This window comes from Lynx canadensis, chromosome A3 (assembly GCF_007474595.2).
Source record: "Lynx canadensis isolate LIC74 chromosome A3, mLynCan4.pri.v2, whole genome shotgun sequence".
Taxonomy (NCBI): domain Eukaryota; kingdom Metazoa; phylum Chordata; class Mammalia; order Carnivora; family Felidae; genus Lynx; species Lynx canadensis.
In genome coordinates, this window is record NC_044305.1 from 20495823 (window position 1) to 20509888 (window position 14066).

General features: G+C 43.6%; 1 protein-coding gene across 4 annotated transcripts in view; it reads right to left on the reverse strand.

The window, feature by feature from the left end:
• The window catches only part of DHX35 (DEAH-box helicase 35), a 66980-nt gene that overhangs the window by 38987 nt on the left and 13927 nt on the right, over positions 1-14066 (reverse strand). For 3 of the 4 annotated variants that reach the window (XM_030309598.2, XM_032592570.1, XM_032592569.1), the window contains 5 exons: positions 10875-10952; positions 5776-5880; positions 3316-3377; positions 2404-2473; positions 151-210 (listed from right to left, as the gene is read on the reverse strand). In XM_030309598.2, the coding sequence (XP_030165458.1) occupies positions 151-210; positions 2404-2473; positions 3316-3377; positions 5776-5880; positions 10875-10952 (375 nt within the window). The remainder of the gene's footprint in view (positions 1-150; positions 211-2403; positions 2474-3315; positions 3378-5775; positions 5881-10874; positions 10953-14066) is intronic. The other variant, XM_032592571.1, reaches the window with a different exon arrangement.

Genomic DNA, 14066 nt, shown 5'->3' on the forward strand with positions numbered 1-14066 from the left:
TCAAACGGAATCTAGGACATCGGATGGCCCCACAGGGAAGGTAGGCCATTCCACCAGAGATCAGCTCTCGTTACAGGTAACTTCCCATGGACACGTCCAACAATCCCAGGGCTTACAGGGGACAGCGGAGGGTGGGGGAAATGCTTGTACCTCTGCATCCAGAGTGGCTGAAGCCACAATCAATCGAAGATCCCCTCGCTTTCTCTGAATCTAAAAAAGAAGGCATTAAGAAACAATGATACAGTGCAATACTCTGGTCCCTGAAATTTACTTCAGAATAATTCAGTGCGTCTATTTTTGGGGGGCCAGGGGGGAGCTTACAGTTATAAGTTGGTGTTAGAGTGACAGGTAAAAAGGTGGCTCAATATACTATGCTAACTGTGTAAGTAGTAAAATTTTCCAAAATAAGAAGCTAAAAAAAATGTCTATAGAAAGCATAAAGGAGCTTTAAGAACTGAATTTGAATTTACCAAAGGTAAAACCATTTTTTCCTGATACTTGGGTCTCTGGATAGCCAGAGAGTATACACAGTTAAAGCATAAAAAAAATTCATTAAAAGCAAACAATAAACATTAACACCAAGACAGAAATATGGACAAAAGATCTTAAGGTATTCAGAGAAAGAAACAAGAAACGGTCAACAGGCAGAGAAGCAACGATCATATAAACTGTAGCAAAAATATACAGTAACAATGACATTTCTTTCATCTACCACACTGGCAAAAATCTATTTAAGGCTAATTACTCAGGATTGGCAAAGATGCAGTGACATAAGCCTCTTATTATACTGTTCCCAAGAGGATACAAGCAGGTGGGATAATCCCTCATAAGTATCAGAAGTATAAATCTCTGGCCAAAGAATAAAATAACAAAAATAACAGGAACAATGGCAACTAACAGAACTAATGTAAACTAAGTCACGCGCTATTCCAGGGTCCCTGCGTACAGCCGTGTGGCCTATGTGCTGCACGAAGATGCCTGGCTGAGGCGGCTAGGGGCATCTGAAGTCCAGACCACCCTCCCCTCACCTAACTGTGGACAGACTCTTAGTGTGGGCATCTTTTTCTAATTTGCACAAAGGTGGGACCTCACAGTCTATTTGTGACTCTGTGCCGGGTACCGTCCTACGAATTGTACACGATCTTACTTGAGCCTCACAATAAATTATGATACAGAGCAGCTCTGTCCCAGAGAGCACTCTCCAGTGACAGAGAGGTTCCGTCCAGTGCAGTAGCCCCTGGCCACGCATGCTTACAGAGCTCTTGAAATTTAGTCAATGTGACAGAGGAACTGCGTTTAAAATTTTAATTCTACTTTCACTAATTTAAATCTGACTAGCCACGGGTGGCTAGTGGCCATATGGGAAAGTGTACTAGCACAGATGTAGACTTCTACTATCCCCATTTGAGAGATACGTAAACCCAGCAGAGTCAGAATCTGAACCCAGGCGGTCTGACCCGGAGTCCATGCTTTTAATCACCCTGTTCTACCACCTACCTCTCTCTAGACTCCTGCGATTAGGACTGTGTCCAAAGAAAACAATCGGAAAGTACGGGGAAGGGAGGCGAGGTAAAACTGAAACAAGACTGGCAATGAGTTGTAATAGGTGGATCCGGATGATGGGCACAGAGGGGTCATTAAACCCCTCTCTTTACTCCGTGGTATACCTGAAACCTTCTACAGTAAAAAGTTAAAAAAAAAAAAGAAACAGGGGCGCCTGGGTGGCGCAGTCGGTTAAGCGTCCGACTTCAGCCAGGTCACGATCTCGCGGTCCGTGAGTTCGAGCCCCGCGTCTGGCTCTGGGCTGATGGCTCGGAGCCTGGAGCCTGTTTCCGATTCTGTGTCTCCCTCTCTCTCTGCCCCTCCCCTGTTCATGCTCTGTCTCTCTCTGTCCCAAAAATAAATAAACGTTGAAAAAAAAAAAATTAAAAAAAAAAAAAAAGAAACAAATGCAACAGATTTCATTACAAAGGTGCTCACCGAAGTATTATTGAAAATACTTCAAATCTGGAAGCCATTCAAATGCCTAACAGTAAGGCAAGAGAGAGACATGTGATTATATAGCCATTATTAAAAATAATGTCTTCGGGGACTATTTAATGACACAGAGAAACGATCTTGATGTAATATGAAGAGAGATGTGCGAGATACAAGTTAGCACATACAATCCAATGCCTCTTATGCCAACACAGATTCAGGTACACACACAGATACACATAAGGATAGAAAGAACCGTATCAACATTCTACCAGTAATTTTCTCTGAGTGAGCAGAAGTATGGATCATTTGAATGTCTTTCCTTCATATTTTACTGGATTTCCCAAATTGCTACAATTACTTTCCTAACCAAGCAATAAAACAAAACAGAAACAGAAAAACAAAAGTCTGGCGGCGAAATCACACCTTTTTCAGCAAGCCAATGGCAATGTCTGTGTACAAGGTCCTCTCGTGGGCTTCATCCAGCATGATGGCACTAAGGATCAAAGGGAAGACCTCAGTGAGCATCAAACAAACCACCTGCATAATCCCACCCAGACCATCAAAGGGACTTCTGGGTATCTAGTCCCCATGCAATCACCTTGTATCGAAAGGAGAGCTAAGTAACTCGTCTTTGTCAAGGAGACGACTATTCAGCTAACAAGAATGGTGACACTGACATATCTTGGTGAAGAACGGTGCATATTTTTTTGCTATCTTTAAAGAGTTTTATAACCCACACTGGATTCTCATAGGACCTAATACCTGACTTTTAAATCACAATATAACACATAACCCCACAAAGCACATAGAATTAAGAGCAAGACCCCACTACCCGAAGACTGTTAGGCTGCAGATAACAGCACAGAGACATGTGAGCACAGATGGGTCACATGTATACACGGGTGTCAAATGCGACATCCTTCCCCAACATACCCCAGAGCCTGTGTGGGACAACGTTGGTATATTAATGAGTAATGGACAAAGACACACAGAGTGTAAGTAATTATTTGGACTCTGCATATAATATCCAACCAACATCGCCCATTTCTGTGCTGGCATCCACAGTCACCATCAAGCCGGGGATATAACAGTGGCCAAGATAAGTATGACGAGTCAACAGATTATTCAAATAATGACAGGGCTTTTAAAGTGCCCATTTTTACATCTCAGTAAACTCTGAGAAAGCGTCAAAGGTCAAAACAGCCCAGGTAAGGAGGGAAAGCTTTGGGCCAACTGAAGGCAGTTGCAAATCCCAGCTACTGACACAACTGCTTCTCAATCTACTTGTGTGCCTTTCAAACTTCAGGGAAGTTATCATAGGAAAAACACATTTACCTATATTTTGTTAACAACGGATCAACCATCATTTCCCTGACCAACATTCCATCAGTCAGAAACTAAAAAACAGAGACACAAAGTTTTAGAAATAATTCATTTACGCTGTACGTTCATGATTTTTTTTCAAAGCTCAAGTGTAACCAAATGCATACAGCCTCTTTGCCAGTATGCGTACAAGGTAATTCCCACAGAGGACTGAGGAAATGCCCCGACATTTTTGTTATCAAGCCATGGAACTGTTCACAAACAAGACTTCAATCACGGGGTCCGCGGCTGGGGCCTGCAAATCTTCCAGCAGAATCCCACCCGCATTTACTATCTGACATCGGCTCAACCCCGCTTCCTCTGGGCCTGCACTCCTGGTACTGTGGATGAATGGCCGTGAAGACAAACCCTGTCTATGCAAAGAAAGGCCATGAATCTGAGGCCGTTGTTCTTAAGATGTTCCAGGGGCCCCTGGGTGGCTCAGTCGGTTGAGCGTCCGACTTCGGCTCAGGTCATGATCTCACGGTTCCTGAGTTTGAGCCCCGCGTCGGGCTCTGTGCGGACAGCTCGGAGCCCGGAGCCTGCTTCAGATTCTGGGTCTCCCTCTCTCTCTCTGTCCCTCCCCAGCCTGCACTCTGTCTCTCCCTCTCTCAAAAATAAATAAACATTAAAAAAATTTTTTTAAAAATGTTCCAACTCAGACTTGCAGCTCTGAGGTTGCTAACTTGGGCTTCGCCTGCTATTATCTTACTTAGGGAGGCCGGATAGGGCGGTGGTTAAGAAAGGCTGTGGTGTCCGTGGGCTGGGAGCCCGGATCCTCTTTCCGCCTCTCACAAGCTGTGTGAACCTTGGGCAAGTCACCTACCCTCTCTGAGCCTGATTCCTCATTTGTAAAACGGAGATAATAAAGGGATGTACCTCGGAGGGTTACTATGGTATAACTAAGAGAGATAGTACATGTAAAGTGTTCAGCACGGGACCTGGCACACAGTGTTCAAGAATATCAGCTATTATTATTTAGGATTAACGAATGTTTATAAAATGCTTCAAAAACATGCAGTAGTAACTACGTTATTAATGTCGTCTAAAATAGCTCAGTACTTTAACCAGGCTAACCATCTCCCTCGCATGCTGTAGCTTAGTGTTTCTACTTTTTGTTTTGTGTTTAAGAACAGGATGCGCTTCCATCCTGAGCCTGGTACCAGCTGCCACACATACGCAGAGCAGTGAGAAGGAGGACCCACCACCGACGACAGGCAGCAGGTAGGAGCAGAGCACCTTAAAAAGGATGGCCAAACGGAATACAGAAGCTTCTCGTCAAAGACTCAGAAACGACCGTTTTAATTGAACAATTTGCTAAATTACCTACTTTAAATATATTTGATGGTACAGGGGCGCCTGGGTGGCGCAGTCGGTTAAATGTCCGACTTCAGCCAGGTCACGATCTCGCGGTCCGTGAGTTCGAGCCCCGCGTCAGGCTCTGGGCTGATGGCTCAGAGCCTGGAGCCTGTTTCCCATTCTGTGTCTCCCTCTCTCTCTCTGCCCCTCCCCCGTTCATGCTCTTTCTCTCTCTGTCCCAAAAATAAATAAACGTTGAAAAAAATAAATAAATAAATAAATAAATAAATAAATAAATAAATAAATAAATAATTTGATGGTACAGAAGAATGATCCCTTGACCTGGCAAAATCTCAAAGGTAACAAAATACAGAAATCTAGAAAATAAGATCCCTATTTTTATAAATCACCACCTTGTTTGGTTCATCTGATTATTTTCAACTTTCCTCTGCTGCAAATTGAGAGGTAATGGAGATTCTCAGAACCAATTTCCATTTCATCAGGGCATTTTCATTGTTCTGCAGTACTGTCTGATGAGAACGACTCCAGCACTGCCCTGAGGAGCAGACGCCCCGGTGACTGTATACTGATGGTGACTAATTACCACGGATACTAACTGTTTCAACAGTAGCAACTAGTCAAAGAACACACAAGTAAAATCTGTCCTCCTCTAAAAATGGCAAAGTTTTCACTTTGGGAATTCCATGCTTATCAACTGATACTGCCTTGTCCCTGTTGTTAAGTCTTTCGCAGGCAAGTCTCTTTGTTTTGACAGCTGTGTGAATTGGTGGAAAAACAATAAAACACACAGAAGAAAGGACAGCCTCGAGTCCTGGTTCCATCACCAACGGGCACAGACCTCAGACAAGCCATTCAACCTCCCGGGCCCTCAACCTCTTCATCTGCCGAACCAAGGGCTTAACCTTCCTTCCAAGGTCCCTTCTGGGCTATGATTCAAGGACTCTCTGGGAGAGCGCCGCACCTCCCGCGGACTCATCTCCCTGAGGGCAGGGTGATTTCATACACCTTCTGCCATGGCATCAAGGTCCCCGTCAGCAGTGAGGCTGCACGTTCGTAATTTCCCCCCAATAATCTTCTTGGTTCACAGCACGAAAAGCAGTGTGAGCACTTCACCTTAATTCTCGTGGCCAGTGGGTCGGTGCAGTCATCAAAGCGGATGCAGTAGCCCACCTCGTGGCCCAGCAGCGCACCCCTTTCCTCAGCTACTCTCCCTGCAACCTTTGGGAAGAAAGATCATGCTGAAAACAGAGACGCAGAAATTACTGCACAGAGCACATCCTGTGGAAAATCTAAAGGTCCCTTATTTTTTGAATAGTATGTGAACACCATGGAGAATGAGAAGAAAAGGGGCAGGTCATCAGAGAGCAAGCATGTGATTTATTCTACACCCAAGTTGAGGCAGCTTATAATTAACTACCGTGTAACAATAAGCCGCACAATGGAATCGCATAAAGATGTTACAGACCAAAGAAATGGCAGATAAAATTCAAAAGATCAAAGCCAATGAGAGAATTTTAAAACATGGATATGCCAACATGATTTCAGTTGAGCCACAAATTCGGCTCGGCATTTCCTGGCGGCCGAAGCAAAAAGTTGAAGAAGTGACAAGATTACACCCTAGTAAAGCTTTCTTTAGCACACGGACTAAGGACAAATTTTCACGTCTTCACGCCTCGAAATAAAGTACCTTCCACTGGACCATGAAGGCAGGAGAACAGGAATGATCCCATTCAACACTGGGCCAAGTTCATTGTCCCTTTGGAGGCAAAGCAATGACGTTTCCAGGGGCAGATAACCTAAAACAATTTGCAACAGTGCCCCAGCTACCAAAAAAGCAGTAAAAGGGGAAACAAAAAAGAAGAATGTAGGTTAAAAGATGAAAAAAAGGAACAGGGTGGATAAGCAGGTGAGAAGGTTAATGAAGGATCCAAGTTACCTTAATAAAGTAAGAGTAGAAAACAAGACACATGACAATATATTAGAAAGACCACAATCTATAGATTTTTTCTTCACTTACCAACATATGACAAATGAGAGGTGAACACAGGAAAGAGAAGACAAAACTCAACGGCAAGAACTCCCACCGCCCCTCGAAGGCAAAGGCTGTCAACTCATTAATGGAGAATATTTGAAATAATAGATAAATATCAAAGTGGGAGAGCAATAAAAAGAAAATAAAGACTTTAATGTTCACCGTATAAACTACCTAACTGAAAAGAACCACAGGCAAACGGTAGTAGAGAGGCTTCCCGGGGACCTGGCACACCGCCCCCCACGCGAGGCAGGCAGCCCGGCGCCCACTCCCACAGGTGAGACGACCTCTCCACGGAGTCTCCGAGTCCTGGGTCGGGGACGTGGGCCGGCACAGGTGCTGTCTGCAGGCAGGGCTTCCTGCCAGTGTCGCTGGCCTGCGGCGGCCCCAGGGGCAGGAGCCCGGAGCCTCCCTGCACTCAGCCCTTTGGGGCAAGCCTTATTACTTCATGATTCGGACGCATCTGCTATCAAAGATATTTTATTTTCAAACTCTTTACTTTAGTCTTTCATGTATGATCACATCACTGGACATTGAAAAGGCTTTCTGACAGATTTTTACCTCTACTATTTAAGTTTCACTCCCAATGACTGCATCAACCGGACTGGGTAAATACTATGTTTTTGACACAGGCAAACAAACACAGGGAAAAGGAGACAAAAAGGAGAACCCAGTCACCGAGCACTAACCACCGGCCCGTGCTGTGCTCCAAGTTTCCAAAAACTGTATCTCGCTAAATACGCGCACGGCCCACGAGTTGGGCGAGGTACCCTTGTTTTCCCAGAGGAAGAAACCGAAGTAAGACAGGGTTAGGGCTTGTCCTGAATCACAGGTCAAGGCAGGGCCTGGTCTTGAAGGCGAACCCAGACCCTAGCAGTCCAACAGATATCCTCATTAGGCGGACCGCCTCTCACGGAGATCTAGCAAAGGCTTGCGCGATCTGTTCTCAGGCTCTGAGATGGTTTTCAGAGTTTAGTCTGCACACAAAGTACTTCTTGAGATGTAGCATTCCCAACTTCACAGCTCTATTAATACTACCCCATTGATTTATACACTCTTTGCCCTTTCAAGAGAAGGCATGGGGCTTCGTGGAAATTATCCATAGCTACAAATTTGGAGCAAAACGCGGAGTGATTAAGAGCTGGGAGTCCGAACTACATACAGGAAAAATTGCTCTAATTCCTAAGTAACTGAGTCATCTTTCAGTGACATAGAAGGTTACAAAGTCTAGTGGTTTCCCAACTGTTATCTCTTGTTTTTACTTACACAGGCTCAGAAAAAAATGTTTATCAATAATTTCTGCCTTGAAGACAATCAGAAAATAGACTTTGGGGAAAAAAAAGATGACACAATAATTAAAACTCAGTACAGAGCACAAGTAACTCAAGGCAACAGGATTAGTTTCTTGTCCAGGTAAAGATGGCAAAATAGAGGCATTCCTCTGAAGAGCTAATTTAAAACAATAAAAGAAATAAAACATATTATCAGCCACAACCTGTATCTCCGATGAAAGGAGAAAAGAGCCACAAGGCCAGACAACAAATTGGGAAGCACAGCTGCCAGATGCCCTGAGGCCTGACTCTAGAGAGGCTCCAAGGTCAACCATGGCCAACTACGGGGCTTTCTTAATGTGGCGCCACGGCCCCAACAGTCAGGACGGACAATCCTTATTTTAGGAAGACAAGAAACAGCAGCGTGTTCGGGTCCAGAAGACCTAGGACATGTCTCAGTGGAAATCCATTTTGATAGCAGACAATCACAAGGGGGAGAGGACTGAAGGAGAGGCATGCAGTCAGGCAGCAAGTATCGAATCCTAAGTCAGAGAGCCCAAAGAATTTTGTCATGAGCCTTGACAGACCTCTGCAATCACTACGGCATGCGCCTCGAGCTCCGCAGCCCCACCTTGGCCCAGCAAAGGAGGAGAAGAGATGTGGGGGGAGGCCGTGCGTTATCTAGCCCAGCGGAGCCTCAACATTCTGCGGCCGTCGGTGGCCCACTGCAAGGATGAGCAATTATCATCAAAGTACTAACGCCAGCCCGCCGCAGCGAAGCCGACCAGGAAGGAAAGAAAGGCAGGAACACAAGCAAAAAAGCAATTAAAAAGAAATTTTAAAAGTATTTTCCACGGTTTAATCCTAGGTTCCGGCACACACGAAAAAGGGATTTTCCCAAGAAACAAGCAGGATTAAGGTCTTAAGTGGGCAGGTCACAAGTCAGTCTGTGGAGGTCCCCAAATCTCACAGGACAGACCCCTGAGAGGCTTTTCTCAAATTTGAGAACAATTCCCCAAATGTATACAATGCTACAAACAACCACTTATAAAATTAAAGAAACTTTTCCTCAGTGGCAATAATAAAAAGCAAATGTGAATCGACTGTTCCAGGGAAACACGAAAATGTTGCTCTACTCCCTCTGTAAAAAAAAGAATAGGAAATCACTGTCGTGTGAAGAGGCGATCCATGGCAAGGCAGTCAACAACTGCCGGCCAAAAGGATTTACAGAAATGTGTCAGGCAGTTAATAATAACACTGTGTTATTTTTCTGGGTTTTTAAAAAAAATTTGTAATATTATCACCTTTAAAATTTGTAATGTAATATCTCCTCCCATTTTAGACATTTATTTTGAGGGAGAAAGAGACAGAGAGAGAGAGACAGTGTGTGTGCACATGCAGGGGAGGGGAGAGAGAGAATCCCAATGCAGGGCTCAAACTCGTGAACCATGAGATCACCACCTGAGCTGAAACCAAGAGTCAGACAACTGGGCTACCCAGGCGCCCCTCACTTCTCTTTTAAAGCAAAACAAATAACAAAACAAAACAAAATGAAAAAAACCTTCAAAGAAGTGATTACGAGACCCAAGTAGAGATATAAAGGAACCCAAACAGAATACATTTGACTAAAAACAATCACAAACATGGCGGACAGGCTTGGAGAAACCTTACAAAAGAAACCGCAAAAGAGCAGACGATTCCAGAGATGGTGATAAACACTAAAAGCAAACAAAGGATATCTAATATCACTGAATTGATGCCCTTACACAAAAGAAAACGTATATGGAACGGAAGTTTGCCAACATCTAACAGAAGAAAACCTGAGATTTGAACCTGAAGGCGGAAGTTCTTCCACATTTAAGAAAAAATGAGACAGAAACAATCAGCATCGAGATGTATCCTGGCACAAGAACAGGCTTACAAGCAGGGAAAGTGAGCCAGGAGGGCAGCGGAGAGAACCCGCTGGAACTCAGGCATCTACACAGTGATCCTCCAGGCCAAGGGCAGTGCACAGTGTCTGCACAGTTCCTAGGGAAAGAGAGTGTGAACCGAGAATTTCGTAACAAAGACCACAATCAAACGTTCTCAGGCACAGAAAATTCAGCCAATGAAGAAATAAGGCAAAATGAACCATTCAAGGTTAGCAAAACCACGGAAGAGAACTGGCGATGAACACTGGCTCCATTTAAACTAGAATTAAAGTTCATCAGCTGTGGGAGTGATTGGTGATTACAGGAAAAGAACATGTATTTATAACCCTTGAAATTAAAAATCCTAGCGCTGCATCTATAACAAACGGAGGGAGAAAATATACAGAGAGTAAGTGTGCATTTGTTCGTCTGTCACAGGAAACTACCGAACGTGGTTTCAAAAACAAGTAACATCGTCAAGCTCTTCGGAATCTTTTTTCTTAGTTTTTAAGCTCTCATACGTTTTCCTGTGGCGAACACCCACCTCTCCCGCGTTCAGCACCGACTCCTGCTTCACTCCAGTTTCCCCTTTTGTTAAATCCAACAAAGGCAAATGCACAGGCGGGACCCCATGTATGCAGAACTACTCCCGTCCATCCAACCGATTCATCTTTACGTGAACATAAAAGCAGAGCTTGGAACGATGTTCACAAATGTTCAAAAGGTTTTCACTGGGCGATGAGATTTTCATTTTTTCATTATCTTTTGTTTGTTGTGATTTCCTCTGTACTTTATTACTACTTTAAAAATTCATCAAGCTCATACAAGCACCAACTTTGCAAAAGTAAGCAGGTCACAGCTCTTTTTAAACTGAAGAATTAAAATACTTAAGGAGCCACTTCGTATTCACTTGGAGCTCTCAGGAAACAAGAAAACAAAATAAGCCACTGAAAACAGAAGATGCAGATGGAGTTTTTACAACACGGAAAAGAGACTCACTGTGACAGCTGCCACTCTTCGAGGCTGGGTCACTCCCACGACTCTTCCTTCGGCCGTCCAGCCAGCTTCTGCAAGGTACTGCAGAAAAAAGCACACCTAAGTTTGCACGCGACACCACTTCTCCAGAGCCCACTTCCCCCAAGGTAACCTCGTCTTGTGTCAAAATCGCCGACAGAGTTAGTAACAGAGGGTTCTGATCCCAGCAGACATTTTGGAAATTATTTCGCAAATGAGGGGATCTGAGGCTTGGAAATGTTAGGTAATTTGCCTGCGTTCACATCAGAGCTAATAATCAGAAGAACCAAGGTACATGGTCAACATTCTGACACTCCGGTCTTACTAATTTCCAGGTACCAGTGCTGCCTGGAGGAATAAACAGCTATCCGTGGGTCACACAGAACGCTGCTGAATCCACAGAACAAAGAATTTTAAAGTACACGCTGAGCCAACTCAATGTAAATATCAACCATACAAAACATCTTAGTCAGATTAAATAAAAATAACTGGGTTTTGTCCGTGTACATACGCCATTACATCAGTACACAAAAAATTTGATTATGTGTATTTATCTGATTTATTTATACATTTATTTGCTTTATGTATTCATTTGTTATATATTTATTTTATCGTTTACATTTTTAAAGCCTAAAGTGGATAACAGTGGTTATCAGTTATATATTTTTATAACATCGACACTGTTTCACCAGGAGTACATATTCTACAGTAGGAAAAAAAAGAACAAAAATGCCACTACATAAAAACGTACCTGCTCACTTGTTCAAAAGAAATGAGGGAAGGAACTAGAGAGAATGACGGTCTACGAAGGATTGGCAGGAAAAAGGGAGAAATAGAAACAGGGCAGCAGGGGACGAAGAGGGAGTGACAATGTTCTGAGTAGATGATTTTGTGGAGCTCTGACTCTTAGAGCCAGTCATGTTTCACATGCTCTTCAAGTACCCAAAAAATAAACAAACTGACCGAGATGTAAGTGAAGAGAAATCAGAAGGAAATACAAACGCTAACACATGGCCCTTTCTGTAGTACAAATGAATAACGCGATCACAACGAAGCCAGTGGAAAAGACCTGACCTAAGTAACTGGAGAACAATGTCTGGACTGGATGCTGTAAAGCCAAAGACAAAGAGAACTGTGATCCAGTTAGTAAATGTTAGTAAATAAGCAAATGGGCATATGGGTTAGCAATTCTAAAAGTGCTTTATGTTTATACTAGAATCTAACACATAAGTTAACATACTGTAAACAATGAGGTCTGAGTTTCTCCCTGTTGGAGAAAAGTTACAAATCAACAAAGGCTAAAATGAGCCCTGTGGTGTGGGACTGGAATCAGAAGTATCGGCATAAGTTCAAGCTTTTTAATACATATACAGATTGACATAGATATACAGATGCTCTTATATGTGGGGATTGGTAGTCACATAAAGATTTCCTAAATCTACCCACTGAAGGCTCACAGCAATGTCACCTCAGTAGCAATGGGCACCCTAGCACCCAAATCTTGATTTCTAAACACCATTCTCCAATAAAGGAACCAGGGCTCCTTGCAGAGTGTTGGATTCCAGGTCTAGTGCAGGGAAAACCTTAGACGAGCCTGGAACATCCTACGGTACTAGAAGGTAAGGAAAGGTTCAAAAAAAAAGGAAGGAGGCTTTTAGAAAGAACACAGGGCCTAAGTAAAGGAGCTCCTGATGATCAAACTAACAAACTAAAAAGGATAGCACTGGATTTTAACCCACAGAACAAAATATAGAGCCATGAATCCACATTGATGTACATAAATAATTGAATAAATAAATAAATGAGCGAGAAAAGACAGTTCTTCCTTACAGAAGATTCCATTTAATGAAGGAAAAAAAAGAGAAAAGAGAAAAGTATTAAGCAAACACCTGAGTAACTGCTGCAGACAAGATCCACTGAGGGAGGGGCATCTGGGTGGCCCAGTCAAAGGTTTGATTTCAGTTCAGGTCACACATGGTCCTGCAGTTCGTGAGTTCGAGCCTTGCATCGGGCTCCTCGCACTGACAGTGTGGAGCTGGCTTGGGATTCTCTCTCTCTCTCCCTCTCTCTCTGCCCCTCTCCTGCTTGTGCGCGCGCTCTCTCTCTCTCTCTCTCTCTCTCTCAAAATAAATAAATTAATTAAAAGAAAAAAACAAAAGATCCACTGAGGGATGCTAACGTTAGGAGGCAAATCTGAAGGGAAGGGGAGTATCTGCAGTCTAAAAATATCTCCCCCAAGGATATTTACCAACTACAAAGGGAAAGACAGTAACTTTATACGCAAACCCTGGCACCTTAACCAAGATGAACCTCGCCAGTGATCAGACATTAGCATCTCAAACCCCGTGATATGACGCACTGAGAAGGATACAGCAATTCTGTGGTATTCTTTCCCAAAATGCATCAATGCATCAGCCCATTCTAATCATGGGAAAACATCGTGCAAATCCAAACTGAGAGGGATTCCAGAAAATAAATGCTCAGTACTCTTCAAAAATGTCAAGGTCACGAAAGATGAGAAAGACAGACTCCAGGCTAGGACACTGTGCCAGCCTAGAGAAGACTAGGCAGAAATAACAACTAACTGCAACATGGGGTCCTGGATCTTGGAAATGGAAAAGGACACTGGTGAGAAAACTGAAGAGACTGGGTACGATCTCCAGCCCAGCTGTTGCACCATACCAACAGTGATGTCCCGCTTTTGATTACTGTACTAGGGGAGGTGGGGTGAGAGGCTTAAGGGAATTCTGCATTGTTTTTGCAACTGTTCCATTCGTCCAGAATTAGCTGGAAATAACAGTTTTAAAAAAAAATGACTAAGGAACAACATGTTTTAGATAATGTAGGTTTTTTGCTATAAAAACTGTCAAGTTTCTCTCTCTTGTATTAAACATTAAATACATACACAAGACACTACCAACCACACCAAACAACACAAACGCAAAACCAGAGCCACAAGAAACAATAGTTACAGGGCGCCTGGGTGGCTCGGTCCATGGAGCATCTGACTCTTGATTTTGGCTCAGGTCATGATCCCAGAGTCATGGGATCAAGTCCTGCGTCGGGCTTCTCACTGGGTGTGAAGCCTGCTTGAGATTTTCCCTCCCTCCCTGCCCCCCCATCTCTCTCTCTCTCTCCCCCTCTGCCACTCTCCCCTGCATGCTCTCTCTAAAATAA